Source organism: Sparus aurata, unplaced genomic scaffold, assembly GCF_900880675.1.
Source record: "Sparus aurata unplaced genomic scaffold, fSpaAur1.1, whole genome shotgun sequence".
NCBI lineage: Eukaryota > Metazoa > Chordata > Actinopteri > Spariformes > Sparidae > Sparus > Sparus aurata.
Genome location: NW_022045116.1, coordinates 47,464 through 69,017, shown reverse-complemented (window position 1 = coordinate 69,017; position 21,554 = coordinate 47,464). Strand labels below are relative to the sequence as shown.

The 21,554-nt window shown below is 40.7% G+C and overlaps 1 gene segment (V, D, J or C); it reads right to left on the bottom strand.

The window, feature by feature from the left end:
- Positions 1 to 753: 753 nt before the first annotated feature.
- LOC115577785 (T cell receptor alpha variable 38-2/delta variable 8-like) lies at positions 754 to 1,305 on the bottom strand (the record flags this gene model as incomplete). The annotated part of the segment is given in 2 exon segments: positions 754 to 1,058; positions 1,149 to 1,305. Coding segments are annotated over 2 exon segments (426 nt in total), but the record flags the coding sequence as incomplete, so codon positions are not given.
- Between the last annotated feature and the right edge of the window lie 20,249 nt (positions 1,306 to 21,554).

Genomic DNA, 21,554 nt, shown 5'->3' with positions numbered 1-21,554 from the left:
CAAGAATAGGTGCGAGGTGGAGGGGTAGTGCAAAGTCCCAGGGTCCTGACATGGTAGGCGAAGTCACCGGTGAGTGCGTGGATGAAGGTGTCGTGACGTGAGGTCTCTTGTAGGACAATGGCGGTGCAGAGTGAGAGCACAGGGGAGCTGGTAGCAGGCAGGCAGGGAGGAAGCAAAGCTCGAGACTGCACAGCAAGCACAGTAATCTAAAGTGAGGTAGCAAAAACACAAGAGGATTAGCTTCACAAGCTAAGCACAGAGCACAAGGCAAAAAAACAAAGGAGCCAGGATTCAAACAACCACGTTTACTGACGAAACAATCTGGCGATGAGCAGGAGACAAACCAGTGGCTTTATGGGAGACTTGATTTGTAGAGTGAATTCACATGGCGCTGCCTGTGGAGAAGAAGCCACGCCCACATGCACACACACACAGCACAGACAAGATTTGGTTTCAAAATATTTTCTTTCTATTTTAGGTTTTCTTTTTAAATCTGATGGGCCCAGTAAGAGTGGAAATGATGGCAAGAGTGTTGCCATGGTTACATCGCCAAAATTCCGGTGAATGTTCACTGTGAGTAGTTTGATATTTAAATCATTTCATCATCATTAAAAACACTCCAGACTCCATCATCACATCCTGCTGCAGTTTAACAGTGTGTGACTCCCTCTAGTGGATGTTGTGGAGTATTGTGTTGTCTTTGCTCCAAAGGTTTTTGTACAGAGTTTTGGTGTTTCCTGTCACTGTGGGCTGCAGAGCACAGTAGTACACAGCAGAGTCGGACACCTGAAGCTTCTGGATCTTCAGAGGAACTGATCTTAAGGTGGGATTCAGTGTGGAAGAAAATCTCTCCTTATATCCGTCCTCTGTGTTCCCCGTACCAATCTTAAAGCGGCTCAGAATGAATTTGGGGCTGTTGTCTCCATCCTGTTTGTACCAGAAGAGATAATAATCTGTTGAACTGCTGTTATATTGACAGTCAAGTGTTACTGCCTCTCCTTCAGCAGCAGTCACATCTCCTTCTGGCTGCAGCACGTTGTCTTGTTGTGCTCTGCATTCTGTAAAACAGCAACAAACAGTATCAGTGTGCTGTTAAAGAATCATGTCAGTGTTGGATCCATATCACAGAAACAGAGTTGTGTTCATACCGAGACACATAACAGTCAGCAGCACTGAGATGAACAGAGGCTGCATCATATGTGCAGTGTTGAGTAAGTGTGAGCTACAGCAAGTGTAAAGAAGGCTGTGATCTCTGTGTTCAGTCTTCATCAACACTCAGTTGGTGGATTAGAAGGAGGAGCCTGATCACAGTGACAGGGCTCATTCACAGCCCTGTGTTACTCCCTACTGACAACTTTACACTCTACACATGTTACTGCCACTCTGCTGTCAGAGTACAACTGGTCTTCTGTGTCCTCATCAGAGGACATATGTTCTGTTCAACAACTGCAGACTGCAGATTCACTTTGTTCCCTGATAAATAAAAGATAACTGTTGTGAAGCTGCTACGGCCCTTTAATATTTATCATCAGACAGATTACAAGCAGACTGAGTATGAATATTTGAACAACATTTGACTTTTTATGTCCTTTTCAGAAGGTTTTTCCTTCAACATAAATTGATAGGTTCATATATTTTGGTGCTCTGCAGCCATGAGAGGTCAAATATCAAAAGGTGAATATTTACTGTTGATTCGATTAAAATGTTAATTAACAAACAATTCAGAGTTTAATTAGTTTGTTCGGACTGTATCTCAACACTTTGAACAATGGAAGCAGCTGATTGTGTCCTGATGAACCACAGGCCACAAAGAGGATTTATTGAGTGATTCAGTGTCATTGTCTTTGTTTTCATGGTGTGTTGAGTTTGAAGCTTCATCCAGTTGGTTTGTCATTGATGTGGATTTGCTGCTCATGTGAATCCTCCCACAGTGTTTCATGAGCAGCTGTAACCACAGTGACTGTGATAAAACAGGAATTAGCAGAATCCATCTGATATGAAGCTGTGGTTTGAATACCACTTCCCTCCTCTTTGTAGAGAGTAGTCAGATATCTGTGTTCAGGTTTTTGTACAGCCTCTTCTACACTTTGTATCACTGTGTTTCTAGAGCACAGTAGTAGAGAGCTGTGTCTGCCAGGGTTAGCTCTCTGATGGTCAGTGAGGTTGATCTATCTGATGTTTGAGACTGATATCGATTATCAGGAATATAGTCCAGATGACTATATGATCCCTCTCCTTTCCTGAGTATAAACTGAGGAGCTTGAAGGTCAGAATGATGTCTGTACCAGAAAAGGGCAACCCTGTCATCAGTTGTCTGATATCGACATGTGAGGTTGACAGATTGTCCTTCTGTTCCACTGACTTCATCTTTTACAGGAGAGATGCTGTCTCCAGCTATTAGTCCTGGAAAAAGTGTAGAAAATGAAGCCATTAGACTAACATTGTTCATGAGGCTGAGAGGAGAAGACAGTGGAAAATATCAAGTGTACAGTGTTACTCTGTGCTCCTTCACAGTCACGTACAAACAATATCATTCAATGAACATCCATTTTGTCAATCTGATGAAAACAATTCGGAGCATTGACTCTGTCAGAGCAAAGACATGAGAAAAGTGATGAAATCCAGGTTGAGTATATGTGGTTAATGCAGCAGGTTCAACAACACTTAAATTCCTGTTGTGTTCCAAAACTCACCTGTAAAGTGACAGAAGAGTAAAAAGAAGTAAAGCAACATGTCTTTGGATTTATTTAAGCCAGACAGACAGCAGATGAGCAGTGTTCTTCCACTGCAGCACAATGAGGAAGGAATGATGTCATTGGTTGAGTTGAGGCTAAATGGGCGGGGCCAATCAGCTCTTCACATTATTTATTCACTTCAACTCAACCAATCCATTTCTGTCTGTTGTCACAGCAGCTCTGTGTGGAATCTTTATTGGTTAATGTTTTGTTGTATTTGTCATCAGTCCAGTGACACTGGCTCAGACTGTAATGGGTTCATGGTGTGTGACTCCCTCTAGTGGATGTTGTGGAGTATTGTGTTGTCTTTGCTCCAAAGGTTTTTGTACAGAATTTTGGTGTTTCCTGTCACTGTGGGCTTCACAGCACAGTAGTACACAGCAGAGTCAGACAGCTGAAGCTTCTGGATCTTCAGAGGAACTGAGTTTGAGGTAGAATTCACTTTTGATGAAAATTTCTCCTCTTGTTCCTTCTCTCTGTTCCCTGTACTATACTTAGAGCGGCTCAGTATGAATTTGGGGCTGTTGTTTCCATCCTGTTTGTACCAGAAGAGATAATAATTTGTGTCACTGGTCTCAAAATAGCAGTCCAGTGTAACTGTGTCTCCTTCAGCAGCAATGGCATCTCCTGTTGGCTGGATCACTCTGTCTGCTCCTTTACACTCTGAGGAAGAAGAGAACATGCAGAGGAAGAGATGTATCAATAAAGATGATTGATTAAAGGAGAACAATCAGTAGGTTTAAAGAGTTACCTAGCCAGAGAGTCAGAATCAGGATGTTTCTCAGCCAGTGTTTCATGTCTGCAGTGAGAGGGGAGGAGAGAGAGGAAGAACATTGATACTCTGATGGATCTGGGCCTTCACATCATTGGTCCTTCATCTTCATCATCTGTTGAGGAACTCTCTACATTTACATCTCATTTACATTTCATCTGTTAAGCTCAAATGTTCTTCATGATGACTGTAGCGGACTGAACACGGGAGTATACGAAGACACTACATTCTTTTATAGACATTTTGACGGTTTAATCAAAAGGCTCTTTGTGCCTGTGTTGTGTTAATTTACCGGATTATATATCCTCTCTTTTTTTTTATCAAGTTAACTTTTGAAGACTTTTTGGCTCCATGCATTCCAAATCTGCAGCCTGTCACTGAACACAACAAGACCAGTGAACACATGCTGTGTGTCTCCTCTGTGGACTCAGATAGACCTTGTCTGAGCCTGGACTCATCATCCTGAAGAAGTGAGACCAGCTGCTTCACTGAACCGACTGTACAGAGGTCATCATCTGACTGTGTCCTGGCGGCAGAGGGGGATCACAGAGTCTGCTCACCATGATTGACGCTTTCCAGGAAGTGTGTCATCATCAGCCCGTCCATCACCACATTAATCAATCAATGGAGGTGGTGCCCCCTCTAACCACTGCTTAATAATATCTCATATATGTGTGAGAATCTTACACAAAAGATTTTTGATAAAACATCACATTAAAGATATTTTTCTGTGAAAACAAATATTCAACATCAAACCAGGGATTTCTGACGAAATATTGACATCGAGAGAAATCTGGACAACCAACAAAACATATGAACCTATAATGCTTTAGAGATCTCATAGATTATTTTCAGAATCGTTGAGATGTGAATTTAACATCATTAATATTGTCAGTGCTGCCATGTTAACCCTGGTGAAATGAGATTTAATGGTGTCTGTTTAGATTCTAAAGCTTTACATCTCAATCCTGTCTAAGAGTGAAGTGATCCCAGATTGTAAAATCACATCCCTGTGAAGTTATTTCTCCAGTTTAGTTATACAATCTGCTGCTGGGTCACATGAAATGGAAGCTATTGAGAAAAAAATCATAATTCTGCATATTAATATTCATATTAATTAGAGAAAGCAGTAAGATACAATAAAAAACGATGTGTCTCATTTGTTTAGTTCACTAGTACAACCTGCTGCTGGTTTGGAGTCACATGACATGGAAGGTAGTGAAAAAACTACAGTTATTTTGTATCAGTATATTTATGTTAAGTAATTTAATGATGGTCCCTAAATCAGTCTCAGTGGTTCAGCGCGAGGCTCTGGGAGGTGAGCTAACATTCCTCCTGCTGCTAACACTGGGAGAACCTCAGTAAAGTCGCGTCTGAGACCCGAGTGAATATCTGTCAAATATCCAACCTACATAGAGTAGTGTTTAGCCTCAGAGTGTGGACAGCAGGTCTGAGGGGCTTCAGATGGCTCTGTCAAGTTTACATAGCTAGCTGCTAGCAACTTTTAATGCAAACTAGCAACTGGGGTCTAATGAATGTAACATTAATCCAACAAGTGCAATAATTCGCTCCCGACATGGGGTAAACAGTAAAATCAGAGACGGTTCATAAAGGATCTAAAGGATATTTATTTGGTACTTGTTTTTATTATAGCCTAAGTTAGGCTGCCCAACTATATAAATGTTGTTGTCTGCATCGCGTATGGCTTCGATGAGTCGCCTGTTGCAGCTTTTGAATAGGTTGACGAGGTTTTCAGTCACTCAACTTAAAGGATGACTAGTAGAAATTATACAAATTACAGTAATGACAATAGTTATCGATTGCAAGATAACTTAGGGTGTAGTGCTTTCACTGTGTGCAACTTAAATTTGCCATTCGCCTGTGATATTAAACCTACAAAAATCATGTCTTTTGTTTGTTTTTTTTGACGTGGTGGCACTGAAAATCCAGCAGAAGCAGCGTATCGCCACAGAAAGCATATAGGAGGAGCACTGCATCATGATCCCAGACTGTATCATCACATCCTGCTGCAGTTCAACAGTGTGTGACTCCCTCTAGTGGATGTTGTGGAGTATTGTGTTGTCTTTGCTCCAAAGGTTTTTGTACAGAGTTTTGGTGTTTCCTGTCACCGTGGGCTGCAGAGCACAGTAGTAGACAGCAGAGTCTGTCACTGCAGCAGAGGAGATCTGCAGATGCATTTTGGTTTTATCCTCACTCACATTGAAGGACAGTCTAGAGACTGGTTCAGATATGGATGATCCTGTTCCATAGTGAGAAATGAGGAACTCTGGTGGTTTTCCTGGATATTGTCGATACCAGAAGAAACGATCACTAACAGTTGCTTGTTTGGAGTATGTGTAGGACAGAGTAACAGTGCTGTCTTCAGAACTGGACTCTTCATTCTTGACTGGACTGAGTTCTTCACAGCTGACACCTAAAGGAGAGGAACTATGTTTTATGTTGTGCTTAAAAAAACAAAAGAAATGAACTGCCTGCAGAAAACATTAGAATTTAACTTGACAGAATTAAAGCATGATGTAACATACCTGTTATAATGGAGAGAAACATCAGAGACAGCCCATAATAGTCCAGTGACAGCCTGTTGAATAAAGGTAATGTTTCTGGTTTGTGTATTGAACTGAATATGGAAGTTCCTCTCTCTTCTATAGTTCAGTAACAGCTCAGCTCCTCCCTGAGTCTCTCCGTCTCCTCTTAGATCTGTATTTTCACCTCTTCTTCTTCCTCCTGGTTAACAGACTGAAGGCAGCAGTTTGTAACAGCTTTGAGCTGATGGTTTTATTTCTTGGTGATTTCTTTCTAATAGGAGTTACAGACCTGTAGCTGTGAGGATTGTAAGGGTGGATCATGTTATCAGGGTCTATAAACAAAAACAATCGACTGATTTATAGTCCTGAAGTAGAGACAACATTATTCATTACTACTATTCAGCCCAGTTTCACAGCAACACGTGTGATAGACCCACAGATCCTCTACAGGACAGTGTGTGAGTGTGACAGTTTGTCTCACTGGGTGCAAAATGTAAAAAAGCATCAACGGGCAGCAGAGGCGGAGCTAGAGGCGAGGCCGGGGTAGCACTGGACCCCTCTGAAATCTGATTGGACCCCCCAGGTGCCCCCCAAGATGATTGACATGTCACGGCACCGCACATCTTGTTGAAAGGAGCCAGTTGCATTTTCAAATCAGTGATGCTTATTGACTGCTAAGTCCCTCCTGTACAGAAGTTGGCGCTATGTACCACAAAGAGTGGAAATCCACATTTATTAGGAGAAGAAGAAGAATCGCCACAGAAGAAGAGTTAGTTTGAACTAGAGGACCGCTTATCGTTGCTGGATTGCCTTGAGCCAGGAGAACAGGACAGGAGACCAACACAACAAGACGGAAAAGAAGAAGAGAAAGAAGGATAAATAGCTTTCATGGACAGTGAAATCCTCATTCTTAAGTAAGTTTTACAGTGGTGTCCTAATGAGCAAGTGTTTAAAATCACTTTTGTGTTCAGATAGGAGATCGCTTTGCTAGAAGCCACGGGTATAAAGCTAACGTTAACATTAAGTTACATCTCATGGTGTCAACAGATGACCAGTGTCAGCTTCCAACAGCCGCTCCACATTAACCAGAGGTGGGAGTAAGTCACATACATGCAAGTCATAAGCAAGTCACAAGTCTTAACTTTCAGGTCTCAAGCAAGCCCAAAGTTACTATTGATGAAAATCAAGCAAGTCAAGTCGAGTCATTGCTAAGGTTATACAAGTCACATGAAGTTCGTATGAATGTATTCTTCATATCTGTAGACACAGTAAACAGAAGTAGGTCTACTTACCTGAAAGTTACTAGTTAGCTGCAGTTATCATCTCATAATCTTCTGGATCTCTTAACTGTGTTTCCATGAACATTTGATTTGTATTCCAGATATTTCAAGATGCTAAGAGGAGGGTCCAATTTAGCCGTGTCTGATATAATTCCCTAGAACTCAGCATGGAGCAAGGAAGAGAGCATTCAATTCTTGGATTCAATACTCACTCCTTAAAGACTCCTCCTACTGCTTTGCATGTAGACATTTTCCCCTGCCTAATGCACCAGACTCTGCCTTTGCATCAGAGTCAGGCTTCTCCAATTGGAAAAAGGCGTTTGTCAAAGGAGGCTGGGTTTAAACTCCACTCAAAATCAGAGATGCATGTCAATGCAATGTATGCATGGAATCAGTGTAAAAAAGCTACTGAGATGAACACAAGTATGTTCAACTCTTTGAACATGAACTGACGAAAAAAAGTGGAAGAAGATCAACATTATGTGAAAACAATAGCAAATGTGCTTCTTTTGACTGCAACCCAAATTATAGTACAGAGGGGCCATCGAGAGTCCTCAGACTCAGAATAAGGGGAACTTTTTGGCCATTCTAGATGAGATAGCAAAGCATGACCAATTTATTGAAAAAAGGCTGGATGCCATGTATGTGTTACAAATACTTTAGTTCATAGACTGGATCTTATATATTCCACCCACAGTGAAGTTAGTTTTAGGTTGGATGTTGGACAGACATTGTCTCTGGATCCAGCGGCGTCAGTTTGTCCCGGTGTTGGCAGTCAGAGGACGTTAGCTGACCTCTGAAACACAGAGGTTTCACTCAGGGTCCGTCAATAAATTACTGTCTGACTGGAACAAAGATCATGTTATTTTCAGTACCTTCCTGCTGGCTTGACCTTATTAGTGAAGATTATGGATACAAATGTTCATGTCATATTTTCTATTGAAATTGATTATTTATGATATTCATATTGTCTTTAGAAAACTCAGCATGTTTTATCATTTGTTTCCAGGTCACATGACAAAAAAATTTGATTTGTCATAGTGATAATATAATTTGGATTTGATTTTGCATCAGTGAGTCACATGACATGAACTCTACTGAAAGCAATGAAAATGTATAATTAATGTTATTTAATGTGATAAATGACTAGCAGTATAAGTCAATGACAGCAGGTGTGTCCTCATCATCCAGAGAGGTAAAACAATTCATCGTTGGTTTGGAGTCACTGTGTTAGCAGCTGTAACCACAGTGACTGTGATAAAACAGGAATTCGCAGAATCCATCTGATATGAAGCTGTGGTTTGAATACCACTTCCCTCCTCTTTGAAGAGTAGTCAGATATCTGTGTTCAGGTTTTTGTACAGCCTCTTCTACACTTTGTATCACTGTGTTTCTAGAGCACAGTAGTAGAGAGCTGTGTCTGCCAGGGTTAGCTCTCTGATGGTCAGTGAGGTTGATGTTGGTGTTGTTTTAGACTGATATCGCTTATCAGGAATATAGTCAGCTGTTCTCCCTTTGGCTCCTTTCCAGAGTATAAACTGAGGAGCCTGAAGGTCAGAATGATGTCTGTACCAGTAAAGGGCAACTCTGTCATCACTTGTCTGATATTGACATTTGAGGTTGACAGATTGTCCTTCTCTTCTACTGACTTCATCTTTTTCAGGAGAGATGCTGTCTCCAGCTATTAGTCCTGGAAAAAGTGTAGAAAATGAAGCCATTAGACTAACATTGTTCATGAGGCTGAGAGGAGAAGACAGTGGAAAATATCAAGTGTACAGTGTTACTCTGTGCTCCTTCACAGTCACATACAAACAATATCATTCAATGAACATCCTTTTTGTCAATCTGATGAAAACATGAGGAGCATTGACTCTGTCAGAGCAAAGACATGAGAAAAGTGATGAAATCCAGGTTGTGTATATGTGGTTAATGCAGCAGGTTCAACAACACTTAAATTCCTGTTGTGTTCCAAAACTCACCTGTAAAGTGACAGAAGAGTAAAAAGAAGTAAAGCAACATGTCTTTGGATTTATTAAAGCCAGACAGACAGCAGATGAGCAGTGTTCTTCCACTGCAGCACAATGAGGAAGGAATGATGTCATTGGTTGAGTTGAGGCTAAATGGGCGTGGCCAATCAGCTCTTCACATTATTTTTTTCACTTCAACTCAACCAATCCATTTCTGTCTGTTGTCACAGCAGCTCTGTGTGGAATCTTTATTGGTTGATGTTTTGTTGTATTTGTCATCAGTCCAGTGACACTGACTCAGACTGTAATGGGTTCATGGTGTGTGACTCCTTCTAGTGGATGTTGTGGAGTATTGTGTTGTCTTTGCTCCAAAGGTTTTTGTACAGAGTTTTGGTGTTTCCTGTCACTGTGGGCTGCAGAGCACAGTAGTACACAGCAGAGTCAGACAGCTGAAGCTTCTGGATCTTCAGAGGAACAGACTTGTTGATGATTGCAGCATTAAATCTGTCTTTCTCAAAGTCGTCAGCATGTTCTACTGTTTTTGAGAAACATTTCAGAATGTACTTTGGGAAGTTGTTTACTTCCTGTTTGTACCAGAACAAAGCTGGACTTGGTCTGATTGTCTCAAATGTGCAGCCGAGTGTAACTGTGTCTCCTTCAGCAGCAATGACATCTCCCGTTGGCTGGATCACTCTGTCTGCTCCTTTACACTCTGAGGAAGAAGAGAACATGCAGAGGAAGAGATGAATCAATAAAGATGATTGATTAAAGGAGAACAGTCAGTAGGTTTAAAGAGTTACCTAGCCAGAGAGTCAGAATCAGGATGTTTCTCAGCCAGTGTTTCATGTCTGCAGTGAGAGGGGAGGAGAGAGAGGAAGAACATTGATACTCTGATGGATCTGGGCCTTCACATCATTGGTCCTTCATCTTTATCATCTGTTGAGGAACTCTCTACATTTACATCTCATTTACATTTCATCTGTTCAGCTCAAATGTTCTACATGATGATTGTTGCAGACAGAAAACAGGAATAGTTCAAGTTCAAGTTCAAGTTCCTTTATTAGTACCCAGAGGTAGATTTTGTTTGCAGCGGCAGAGTCATGTCCCACACATATGGGAAAACAGAGAGACACACACATTATCCAAACTCAGGACAGTGAAAGCTAGAAAAAAGAAAAGAAAAAAGAAAAGAAGAATCTTAAAGTTTTTAGAGAGTTCTTACAGGTCCTCCGTCATTCAGTGGCGATAGTAAATATATAAGAAGGAAAAGAAATTAATAAATATATATATATACACAAGATGAAACAAAAAGAAACACAATTATTTAGGTTATAAAAACAGACATAATGTGTAAGATTTAAAAAACCTGCGCCCAGAGGGGAGAAACTGAAAGTCATTGTGCAATGGGTGGGAACTGTCCTTTAAAATTGAATCACATATGCGTTGTAGTTGTTTTGTGTACAGGGCCTCCACGTTGAGCTGTGGCTCACCAATCAGCCTGCTGGACCACTTTACTATCTGGTTATGTGAGTTTTTGTTTTTCAAAGAGAGGTTCCCAAACCAGGCTGCTAGTGTGAATAATAAAACCGACTCAATAAAAGCACGGTAAAAGAGGGTCATGATGGATTAATCGATATCAGTTTTCTCAAACAGAACAGACGCTGATGCCCTTTTTTACACACAGCTTCACAAAGAAACTAAATTCTTTCATCAACATTTTGATGGTTTAATCAAAAGGCTCTTTGTGCCTGTGTTGTGTTAATTTGCCGGATTATATATCCTCTCTTTCTTTCATCGAGTTTACTTTTGAAGACTACAGGGGCCTACAAGGGCCAGGGCCCCTGTAAAAATGTCCCGGCCCCCACTGTAGCCCTCCTGAGCTGACTGAATAATAAAATTAAAACTAAATAAATAGATCAAGTTATTCCGATTTTACGTGCCAGCGGAACTAATGGGACTCAGCGTTCTGCATGGAGTAATTAGAGTGACGCACCCAAACACTGTGTTGCCAGGTGCGAGACGAGAATGAGACAGCAGCAACAAGTTTTGAAGAGAGGCACCTGCTGATCTCTTGGTGCAAGAGGCGGAGGTAAGCGAAACGATTTCATCTCGTCAAGTGTCTTGTTGTATGTAACCGTGTTACTGTTGTTCCTCACTCCGGTAAGAAAATCAAGTTTGTAAATGTCTGGTCTCGCTGTGTTTAAATATCGAGGCAAACTCACTGAAGCAGCAGCAAATATCTGAATGTCAGTATCCTAGTTAGTTCTACACAGTGGTGTGACGCTAACCACATAACTTTATCAGTCTTGGCTGTTGCATTTCGATAAATATTATGTTTATTGAGTAAAGTAATCAACAGTATCTGCCCGTGTTACGCAGGTAGGGATGGTTATTTGTGAAATTTGATGTATTCCTCTAAGTTGTGTTTCTACTTCTAGTAGTTATCATGAAATGAGGAAGGGACATTGCAGCCTTTTTTGCCCCAGTAAATAAAAAAGTGAGAGAAACATATCAAGGTAGTGAGAGAGCTGAAGAGCAGGAAGAGGGAGAACCAGAGGAATTGGTGGAGGTTGGAGAGAAGGCAGGTGATGAAAGTGAGGGCGCTGACACAGAGAGGGACATTCCAGAGGGTGAGGAGGAAGAAGACCTACAGGGACAGAGAGAGAGGAACACCAAGTGGATCCATGTGGATCAAGTACTGCACCGTCAGGTTTGTGAAGCAGAAAAGGTGTTCTTATGCATGCCATTTGCAAAGCAGTGTCATCACTGCACGAAACCTAGGTGTACTTTTTGATTCAGAGCTGACTTTCATCCCTCATGTCAATAAACTGGTCCAGTCCTGCTTCTTTCAACTATGCTCTGTCAGTAGAATAAAATACATGCTCACACCCCCCAATCAGGAAAAAGTCCTTCACGCATTCATCTTTTCCAGATTAGATTACTGCAACTCCCTTCTCTCCAGCATAAATCAGAAAATCACTTTCTCGCCTCCAACTGGTTCAGAATTCAGCAGCTCGGCTTCTAACAGGTTTTAACAGACGTCAACACATCACTCCAATTTTAGCTTCCCTCCACTGGCTCCCTGTCTGTTTTAGAATTGATTTTTAGATTTTACTGATCACTTTCAAAGTGTGCTCAGATCTGGCTCCAAGCTATATTACAGATATTTTAATTCCCTATGAGCCAGCTCGCAGCCTTAGATCCTTAGGCGGGCCCTCCTAACCGCTCCAAAGTTGAGACCAAAAACTCAAGGGGACCGTGCCTTCGCCATCAGAGCCCCTCGACTTTGGAACGCCCTGCCTGAGGAGATGAGGCTCGCAGGATCAGTAAATTCTTTTAAGTCACTTCTTAAAACCCATTTTTATAGACTTGCCTTTATGTGATGTGGTCCTTTTATGGTTATTTGTATTCCATCTGTCTTGAGTTCTGTTCTGCTTATTTTATTTATTTCAGTTCTTTTTCTTTGGTAAAGTAGACAATCTTGTATCATTACCTCTGCGTTTTTAACTATCTATTTTTGTCCTTTGTAATTGTAAATTTTATTCTTGCTTTATTCTGTCAAAGCACTTTGTGAACCCTGTTTTTAAAAGTGCTATACAAATGAAGTTATTATTATTATTATTATTATTATTATTATTATTATTATGCACTGTTTTTTGTCCTCTTTTTGTGATGCATGGTGGCTCTATGAGAGCACCCCAAATTTCGTTGTACCCCCACAGTACAATGACAATAAAGGCTATTCTATTCTATTATTATTATTATTATTATTATTATTATTATTATTATTATTACAATTCATAGTATGTCCATGAAAATGGTGCTTGCTGCCATAAATTCTTTTTTGCGTCATTAATATGTGATTTAAAAAAGAACAAATACTTGGCCAACATTTTAAAATGAATGCATACAACAGTAAATACATGTTGTTTACAGTTGTGCCCTGTGTTTACTGTGCATCTTATCACAGATATCAGCAAGTCCAAGAATGATGTAGCAGCACAGCCCAAGTTGAACATATTCCAACCAATTTGATGGGGGACAGGAGACAAAGCTTAAGGCCAAACTGGTATGAGGGGGTCAGGGGTCCATGTACACCTTTTGCAGCATTGTCCTACTGTATTTAATTTCTCATTTTTGATGGCCCTACCTCATTGTTTCAATTGATGCACTCTTTATGTACAAAATAAACTTTTGTATGATTAATTGCCTAGAATCACCACTGCTGCAGTCCGTCACTGAATGCATAAAGTCCAGAGAACACATACTGTGGGTCTCAGATAGACCTTGTCTGAGCCTGGACTCATCCTGAAGAAGTGAGACCAGCTGCTTCACTGAACCGACTGTACAGAGGTCATTATCTGGCTGTGTCCTGATGACTGAGGTTCACAGAGTCTGATCGCCATGCTCAACGCTTTCCGGGAAGTTCACCTCATCATCAGCCCGTCCATCACCACATTAATTAATCAATGGAGGTGATGCACCTTCCAACAACTGCTTGATAATATCTCATATATGGGATAAGAATGTTGCACGGAAGATATATTTCAGTCTTCATCAGATTGAAGACGTTTTAATTGTGGAAAAAAATGTTGTTTTACAAACATAAAATGAGGATTTTTTTGACTAAATATTAACATGTAGAGAAATCTGGACGAACATAAAAATAGATTAATCTATGATGCTTTATAAATTCATAGATTCTTTTCAAAATCTTGGAGGTCCGATTTTAACATCAAGCATTTCAAGTGCTGACATAGTAACACTGATGAAATGAGATTTAATGGTGTTGGTTTCAATTCTAAAGCTTTCTATCTCAATCCTGTCTGAGAGTGAAGTGATCAGAGACTGTTGCTGTGCCTCAATTCAGGGTCTGCCTCCTCTGAAGGACTTGGCCTTTGTGGTCTTTGAAGGCAAGTCCTTCAGAGAGACCTTGTTAACTGTGTCAGCCGTTGTTAAATGTGACGGTCTAGCCTTTGGAGCATTTCCTGGTTGCGTCACCAGATGTTTTCACGATTTCTGCCGCCCAGGCCAATGAAAGTGACGATCTACGCCACGTGATGTCGCCATTTTCTCTCTTTCTTTCTTCTTTTTGAGGCATGTAAAGAATCTTGCGATATGTGAAAATGGGAAAGAAGGAGCATTTGTGGCTGCATTTGAAGGAACCTTCGGATTGGGACAGCCTGCACGGTGTAGTGACGTAATTGGCCTTCAAATGCTCCTCATAAGGTTGCAGACACTGAATTGAGTCACAGCATGAATCATCACATCCTGCTGAAGTTTAACAGTGTGTGACTCTCTCTAGTGGATGTTATGGAGTATTGTGTTGTCTTTGCTCCAAAGGTTTTTGTACAGAGTTTTGGTGTTTCCTGTCACTGTGGGCAGCAGAGCACAGTAGTACACAGCAGAGTCTGTCACTGCAGCAGAGGAGATCTGCAGATGCATTCTGGTTTTATCATCACTCACGTTAAAGGACAGTCTAGAGACTGAATCAGATATTGATGATCCTGTTCCAGAGTGAGAAATAAGGAACTCTGGTGGTTTTCCTGAATATTGTCGGTACCAGTAAAACTGATCACTACCAGTAGCTTGTTTGGAGTATGTGTAGGACAGAGTAACAGTGCTGTCTTCTAAACTGGACTCTTCATTCTTGACTGGACTGAGTTCTTCACAGCTGACACCTAAACAAAGAGAAATCTGTATTATACTATGAAACCAAACTCTCAAGAATGTTTCAAACATTGGAATCAATCTTTTTCATTCTGCATAATGTAACATACCTGTTACAATAGTGAGAAACATCAGAGACAGCCCATAATAGTCCAGTGACAGCATGTTGAATAAAGGTAATGTTTCTGGTTTGTGTATTGAACTCTGCTGAATATGGAAGTTCCTCTCTCTTCTATAGTTCAGTAACAGCTCAGCTCCTCCCTGAATCTCTCCGTCTCCTCTTAGATCTGTATTTTCACCTCTTCTTCCTCCTAGTTAACAGACTGAAGGCAGCAGTTTGTAACAGCTGGAGCTGGGAAGTTTTCTTTGTTGTAGATTTTTTGTGTTTGAGTCCTTGATTACTGGAATGAATTACAGAAATGTAGCTGTGATGGTTTCAAGGATGGATCATCTTTTCTGGGTTTGCCTAGAAAAGAGGGACTTATTCTATACTCTTAAGTAGAGACAACATCATTGCATCACTGTACACATTTTATCTTGTTACTGGTAACATGAAGAGATATGTTGTGCCTCACTCGGGGCACCACATGTAGTGTCTGTAACATTAATGGGGAGTTTTGGATTAAATTTGGCTGTCAATAATATTTATTGATTATCAGGGATTATTGTTAATGATGATAAGCAATAACATTTCACTCCATCGCCTCTCAAATCTGTATTTTCTCTCCTCTCTGTTACACTTATTCTACGTCCAACTCTGACCTGACACTGTTGCTGCAGTCACCATCATATAAATCATGTTTCACTCATGTTGGATACAAACCAGTGTTTTTGTGTTGTTGATGAGTCAAGTATTTGAAGCACATGCTGGGATGAATTAATCCCACTTCTTTTGAAAATGGAGGTTTCTTTATGATAAATCCCAGCTGTGAAACATGAATTTCTCTCTCCAGACTCTTTTCTGTTCAGTCTCTACAAACATTATTTCTTTGAATGTCAGCAGGGAGAGCTGAATATCAAGCAGCTCTTCTTCAGTTTAAACAGACTGAGTCTCTGAATACTGACTTTAGGTCAGCTCTAGTTTCTGCTCATACTCCAATATCACACACTGTCTCTTAGTTTGAATGAAGTCCTTCGGTTCACTGATGAACGTCTTTTTTCATGTTGGAAATAAAGTTATTAGATATTAGATCAACAATGATGTGTTACTGATGAAACAAAGATGGCAGACATCACAGTAACATCCTGCTGAAGTTTAACAGTGTGACTCCCTCTAGTGGATGTTGTGGAGTATTGTGTTGTCTTTGCTCCAAAGGTTTTTGTACAGAGTTTTGGTGTTTCCTGTCACTGTGGGCCTCACAGCACAGTAGTACACAGCAGAGTCTGTCACTGCTGCAGAGGAGATCTGCAGATGCATTTTGGTTTTATCCTCACTCACTTTGACAGACAGTCTATTGTTTGTGTCATTTTGTGTTCCCAAGTGAAAGATAAGGAACTCTGGTGGTTTTCCTGGATATTGTCGATACCAGAAGAAATAATCAGTACCAGTTGCTTTTCTGGAGTATGTGTAGGACAGAGTAACAGTGCTGTCTTCTAAACTGGACTCTTGGCTGGACTGAGTTCTTCACAGCTGACTCCTAAAGGAAGAGATATCTTTCATATTTTGGAGGAAAAAAACTCAAAAGAAATGAACTGCCTTCAGAAAACATCAGAATTTAACTTGACAGAATAAAAGCATGATCTAACATACCTGTTATAATAGTGAGAAACATCAGAGACAGCCCATAATAGTCCAGTGACAGCATGTTGAATGAAGGTAATGTTTCTGGTTTGTGTATTGAACTCTGCTGAATATGGAAGTTCCTCTCTCTTCTATAGTTCAGTAACAGCTCAGCTCCTCCCTGAATCTCTCCGTCTCCTCTTAGATCTGTATTTTCACCTCTTCTTCTTCCTCCTGGTTAACAGACTGAAGGCAGCAGTTTGTATCAGGTGGAGCTGGGAAGTTTTCTTTGTTGTAGTTTGTGTTTGATTCCTTGATTACTGGAATGAATTACAGAAATATAGTTCTGATGGTTTCAAGGATGGATCATCTTTTCAGGGTTTGCAAAGAAAAGAGGGACTTATTCTATATTTCATTCTATAGAGACAACATGATTTCATCACTGTACAACTTAATCTTGCTGTTGCTAATATTCAGAAATTTATGTTGTATGTAGCCTCACTCGGTTCACCATATGTAGTGTGTCCTGTAACATCGATAGAGAGTTTTAGGTTAAGATTAGCTGTCAATAATAATCAATGATTATCAGGGATGATTATCGAATAGGAAAAATAATACGATTTGATTCCGTCTTCTCAGATCTGTATTTCCTCTCCTCTCTGTCACACTTCCTCTACCTTCAACTCTGAAGTAACATTGATGTTGGAGTCACTATCATATAAATCATGTTTCACTCATGTTGGATAAAAACCAGTGTTTTTGTGTTGTTGATGAGTCAAACATGTGAAACACATGCTGGAATTAATTAATCCCACTTATTTTGAAAATGGAGGTTTCTTTATAAAAGAATCCCAGCTGTGAAACATGAATTTCTCTCTCCAGACTCTTTTCTGTTCAGTCTCTACAAACATGATTTCTTTAAGTGTCAGCAGGGAGAGCTGAATATCAAGCAGCTCTTCTTCAGTTTAAACAGACTGAGTGTCTGAATACTGACTTTAGTTCAGCTCTAGTTTCTGCTCATACTCCAATATCACACAATGTCACATAGTTTGACAGAAGTTCTTCTGTCCACTGATAAATGTTCATGTTGAAAGTAAAGTTATCAAGTATTAGATCAACAATTATGTGTTACTGATGAACACAGTCAGCATACAGACAGACACATCATGTGTCAGTTAATGTAATCAGTGATCAGTTTATCCTCCTATTTGTCTTCTGGATCAAACTGTCATGTAGTGCAATGATCTCACACATAGAACTCATCAGTTCCCTCTTTTGTGTTTGTGAGATTGTGAGTCCAAAGGTTGTAGATGTCATAGTAAGAGCCATCTGAAGATTAACAGTGTGTGACTCCCTCTAGTGGATGTTGTGGAGTATTGTGTTGTCTTTGCTCCAAAGGTTTTTGTACAGAGTTTTGGTGTTTCCTGTCACTGTGGGCTTCACAGCACAGTAGTACACAGCAGAGTCTGAAACAGAAACTCTGGTGGTTTTCCTGGATATTGTCGGTACCAGAAGAAATGATCATTGCCATCAGCTTGTTTGGAGTATGTGTAGGACAGAGTAACAGTGCTGTCTTCTAAACTGGACTCTTCATTCTTGTCCGGACTGAGTTCTTCACAGCTGACACCTAAAGGAAGAAATAACTGTGTAACTTCCTGACGTAAATATTTCATTACTGAAGCTCTTGTAAAGTGAATTATGTCACCTACCTGTTATTGTGAGCAGAAACAAAGTGACAGACAGACTGAAGTTCACTGACAGCATCTTAAAGATCAAGACAATCTGTTTTTGTATGAACCTCCACTGTGAGAGTTTGTCTTTTCTGAACTTGAGTCTCAGTTTCTCTCCTCCCTTAATCCCTCCCTCCTTCCTCTCACAGCTCTTACAGATAGTGTGTTTGTCACTGCTGTGCTGCTGTTATTCACTAACTTCCATCATTTCCATCTGGTAAGAAGCAGCTGATGAGGTAACACTGATTTACACCTGACAGCACATGTGAAGGTCCTGACTCGGCTCAGTCTTTAATCTGACAATGTGCTCCCCTTCACTTCCACATGACAACCATATTAATGACTGATTGGAAACTTGTCTCAAACAATACTGTTCACATTATTGTGTCCCATGTGAGGACCAGTCAAAACATGAGAGTCCTGTACAAACATAAATCACCTACAAAGTTGATTTTCAGCTCCAGCCAGAAAGATTGTTTCCATCTGTCAGACTGTCTCTTCTAAAGTCTCATGGTTGATCATTATTGTTCATCAATCAGTCTGATTTTGTTGGTCAATTATTTCATGTGCCATGTATTAGGGCTGTCAACGAATATTCAAAATACGAATATATTATATATTCGAATATTAAACAGAACAGAGATTCGATTGTGAAAATTAAAAACACTGGCTCATTTCAAGTGGGCGTACTGCATGACAGGTCAGGGACAGGTTACAGGAGTCGCACATGCACAGTGTGACGCAGATGGCAGAGAGAAATCCAAATGGCAGAAAGTTCAGAGCCCAACTCGGCAGCAGAGAGAGTGGTTTGGACTCCTTGCAACCTCAAAAGGCCCATTTGGAAATACTTCGGATTTTGGCCAGTAGAAGGCAAAAATGCAGAACATCGAGATAAAGTGTTATGCAAGGTGCATAAGCGACGGTTAGCTTATCATTCGACCACAAGCAACATGAGGGCACATCTTGAAACTGTGTACCCAAAAGTGCATGCCATGTGTGGAACTCCAACTAAACAGCCACGTCTCGATTCATATTTTTGACCGCCCGCCACAAGCTCTATGTCTGCAGCACGACAAGAGGCATGCACGGCAAAACTAGCTTCATTCATATGCAAGGACATGAGGCATATCAGTATCGTTGATGGCATGGGCTTCAGAGAGTTTTGTGAAGAATTGGAACCGAGGTACCGTATTCCGAGCCATGGAAAAATCACCAGTAGAATCCTAGACATAACAGTACATCAGACAATATAAAGGAGTTACTCAAAGACCAAGATGTGGCTGTTATAACGGATGGGTGGACCTCCGTAGCAACAGCATTCTATGTTACAGCAACGGCCCACTGGAATTCAAGTGACTGGGAAATGCACAACTTTGTACTTGAGACAAAAGAGCTTACAGAAAGCCACACTGCAGACCATGTAGGCGAATGCATTCAAGAGATCTTGGACATTTATGGCATTAAAAAGGGAACGGACAATGCCACTAATTACGTCAATGCAGTGGAGAGACATCTTGAAACAGTGAACAGGCTCGGGGTCAGAGCCATTGAAGCAAGTGATAAAATACTTTGGATTTGTTTTGCATCAGTGGGTCACATGACATGAACTCTACTGAAAGAAATGCAAATGTATCATTAGTATTAATTAATGTGATATATGACTAGCAGTATAAGTCAATGACAGCAGGTGTGTTCTCATCATCCAGAGAGGTAAAACAATTCATCATTGGTTTGGAGTCACTGTGTTAGCAGCTGTAACCACAGTGACTGTGATAAAACAGGAATTAGCAGAATCCATCTGATATGAAGCTGTGGTTTGAATACCACTTCCCTCCTCTTTGAAGAGTAGTCAGATATCTGTGTTCAGGTTTTTGTACAGCCTCTTCTACACTTTGTATCACTGTGTTTCTAGAGCACAGTAGTAGAGAGCTGTGTCTGCCAGGGTTAGCTCTGTGATGGTCAGTGAAGTTGATGTTGGTGTTGTTTTAGATTCATATCGAGTGTTAGGAATATACTGAGCTGTGTTCGACTTTGCTCCTTTCCGGAGTATAAACTGAGGAGCCTGAAGATCAGAATGATGTCTGTACCAGTAAAGTGCAGGACCTGATACAGTTGTCTGATATTGACATATGAGTGTGACAGATTGTCCTTCTGTTCCACTGACTTCATCTTTTTCAGGAGAGATGCTGTCTCCAGCTATTAGTCCTGGAAAAAGTGTAGAAAATGAAGCCATTAGACTAACATTGTTCATGAGGCTGAGAGGAGAAGACAGTGGAAAATATCAAGTGTACAGTGTTACTCTGTGCTCCTTCACAGTCACATACAAACAATATCATTCAGTGAACATCCATTTTGTCAATCTGATGAAAACATGAGGAGCATTGACTCTGTCAGAGCAAAGACATGAGAAAAGTGATGAAATCCAGGTTGTGTATATGTGGTTAATGCAGCAGGTTCAACAACACTTAAATTCCTGTTGTGTTCCAAAACTCACCTGTAAAGTGACAGAAGAGTAAAAAGAAGTAAAGCAACATGTCTTTGGATTTATTAAAGCCAGACAGACAGCAGATGAGCAGTGTTCTTCCACTGCAGCACAATGAGGAAGGACTGATGTCATTGGTTGAGTTGAGGCTAAATGGGCGGGGCCAATCAGCTCTTCACATTATTTTTTCACTTCAACTCAACCAATCCATTTCTGTCTGTTGTCACAGCAGCTCTGTGTGGAATTTATTGGTTGATGTTTTGTTGTATTTGTCATCAGTCCAGTGACACTGGCTCAGACTGTAATGGGTTCATGGTGTGTGACTCCCTCTAGTGGATGTTGTGGAGTATTGTGTTGTCTTTGCTCCAAAGGTTTTTGTACAGAGTTTTGGTGTTTCCTGTCACTGTGGGCTTCACAGCACAGTAGTACACAGCAGAGTCTGTCACTGCAGCAGAGGAGATCTGCAGACGCATTTTGGTTTTGTCATCACTCACTTTGAAGGACAGTCGAGAGACTGGTTCAGATAAGGATGATCCTGTTCCAGAGTGAGAAATGAGGAACTCTGGTGGTTTTCCTGGATATTGTCGATACCAGAAGAAAGTTTCTTGGACAGTTGCTTGTTTGGAGTATGTGTAGGACAGAGTAACAGTGC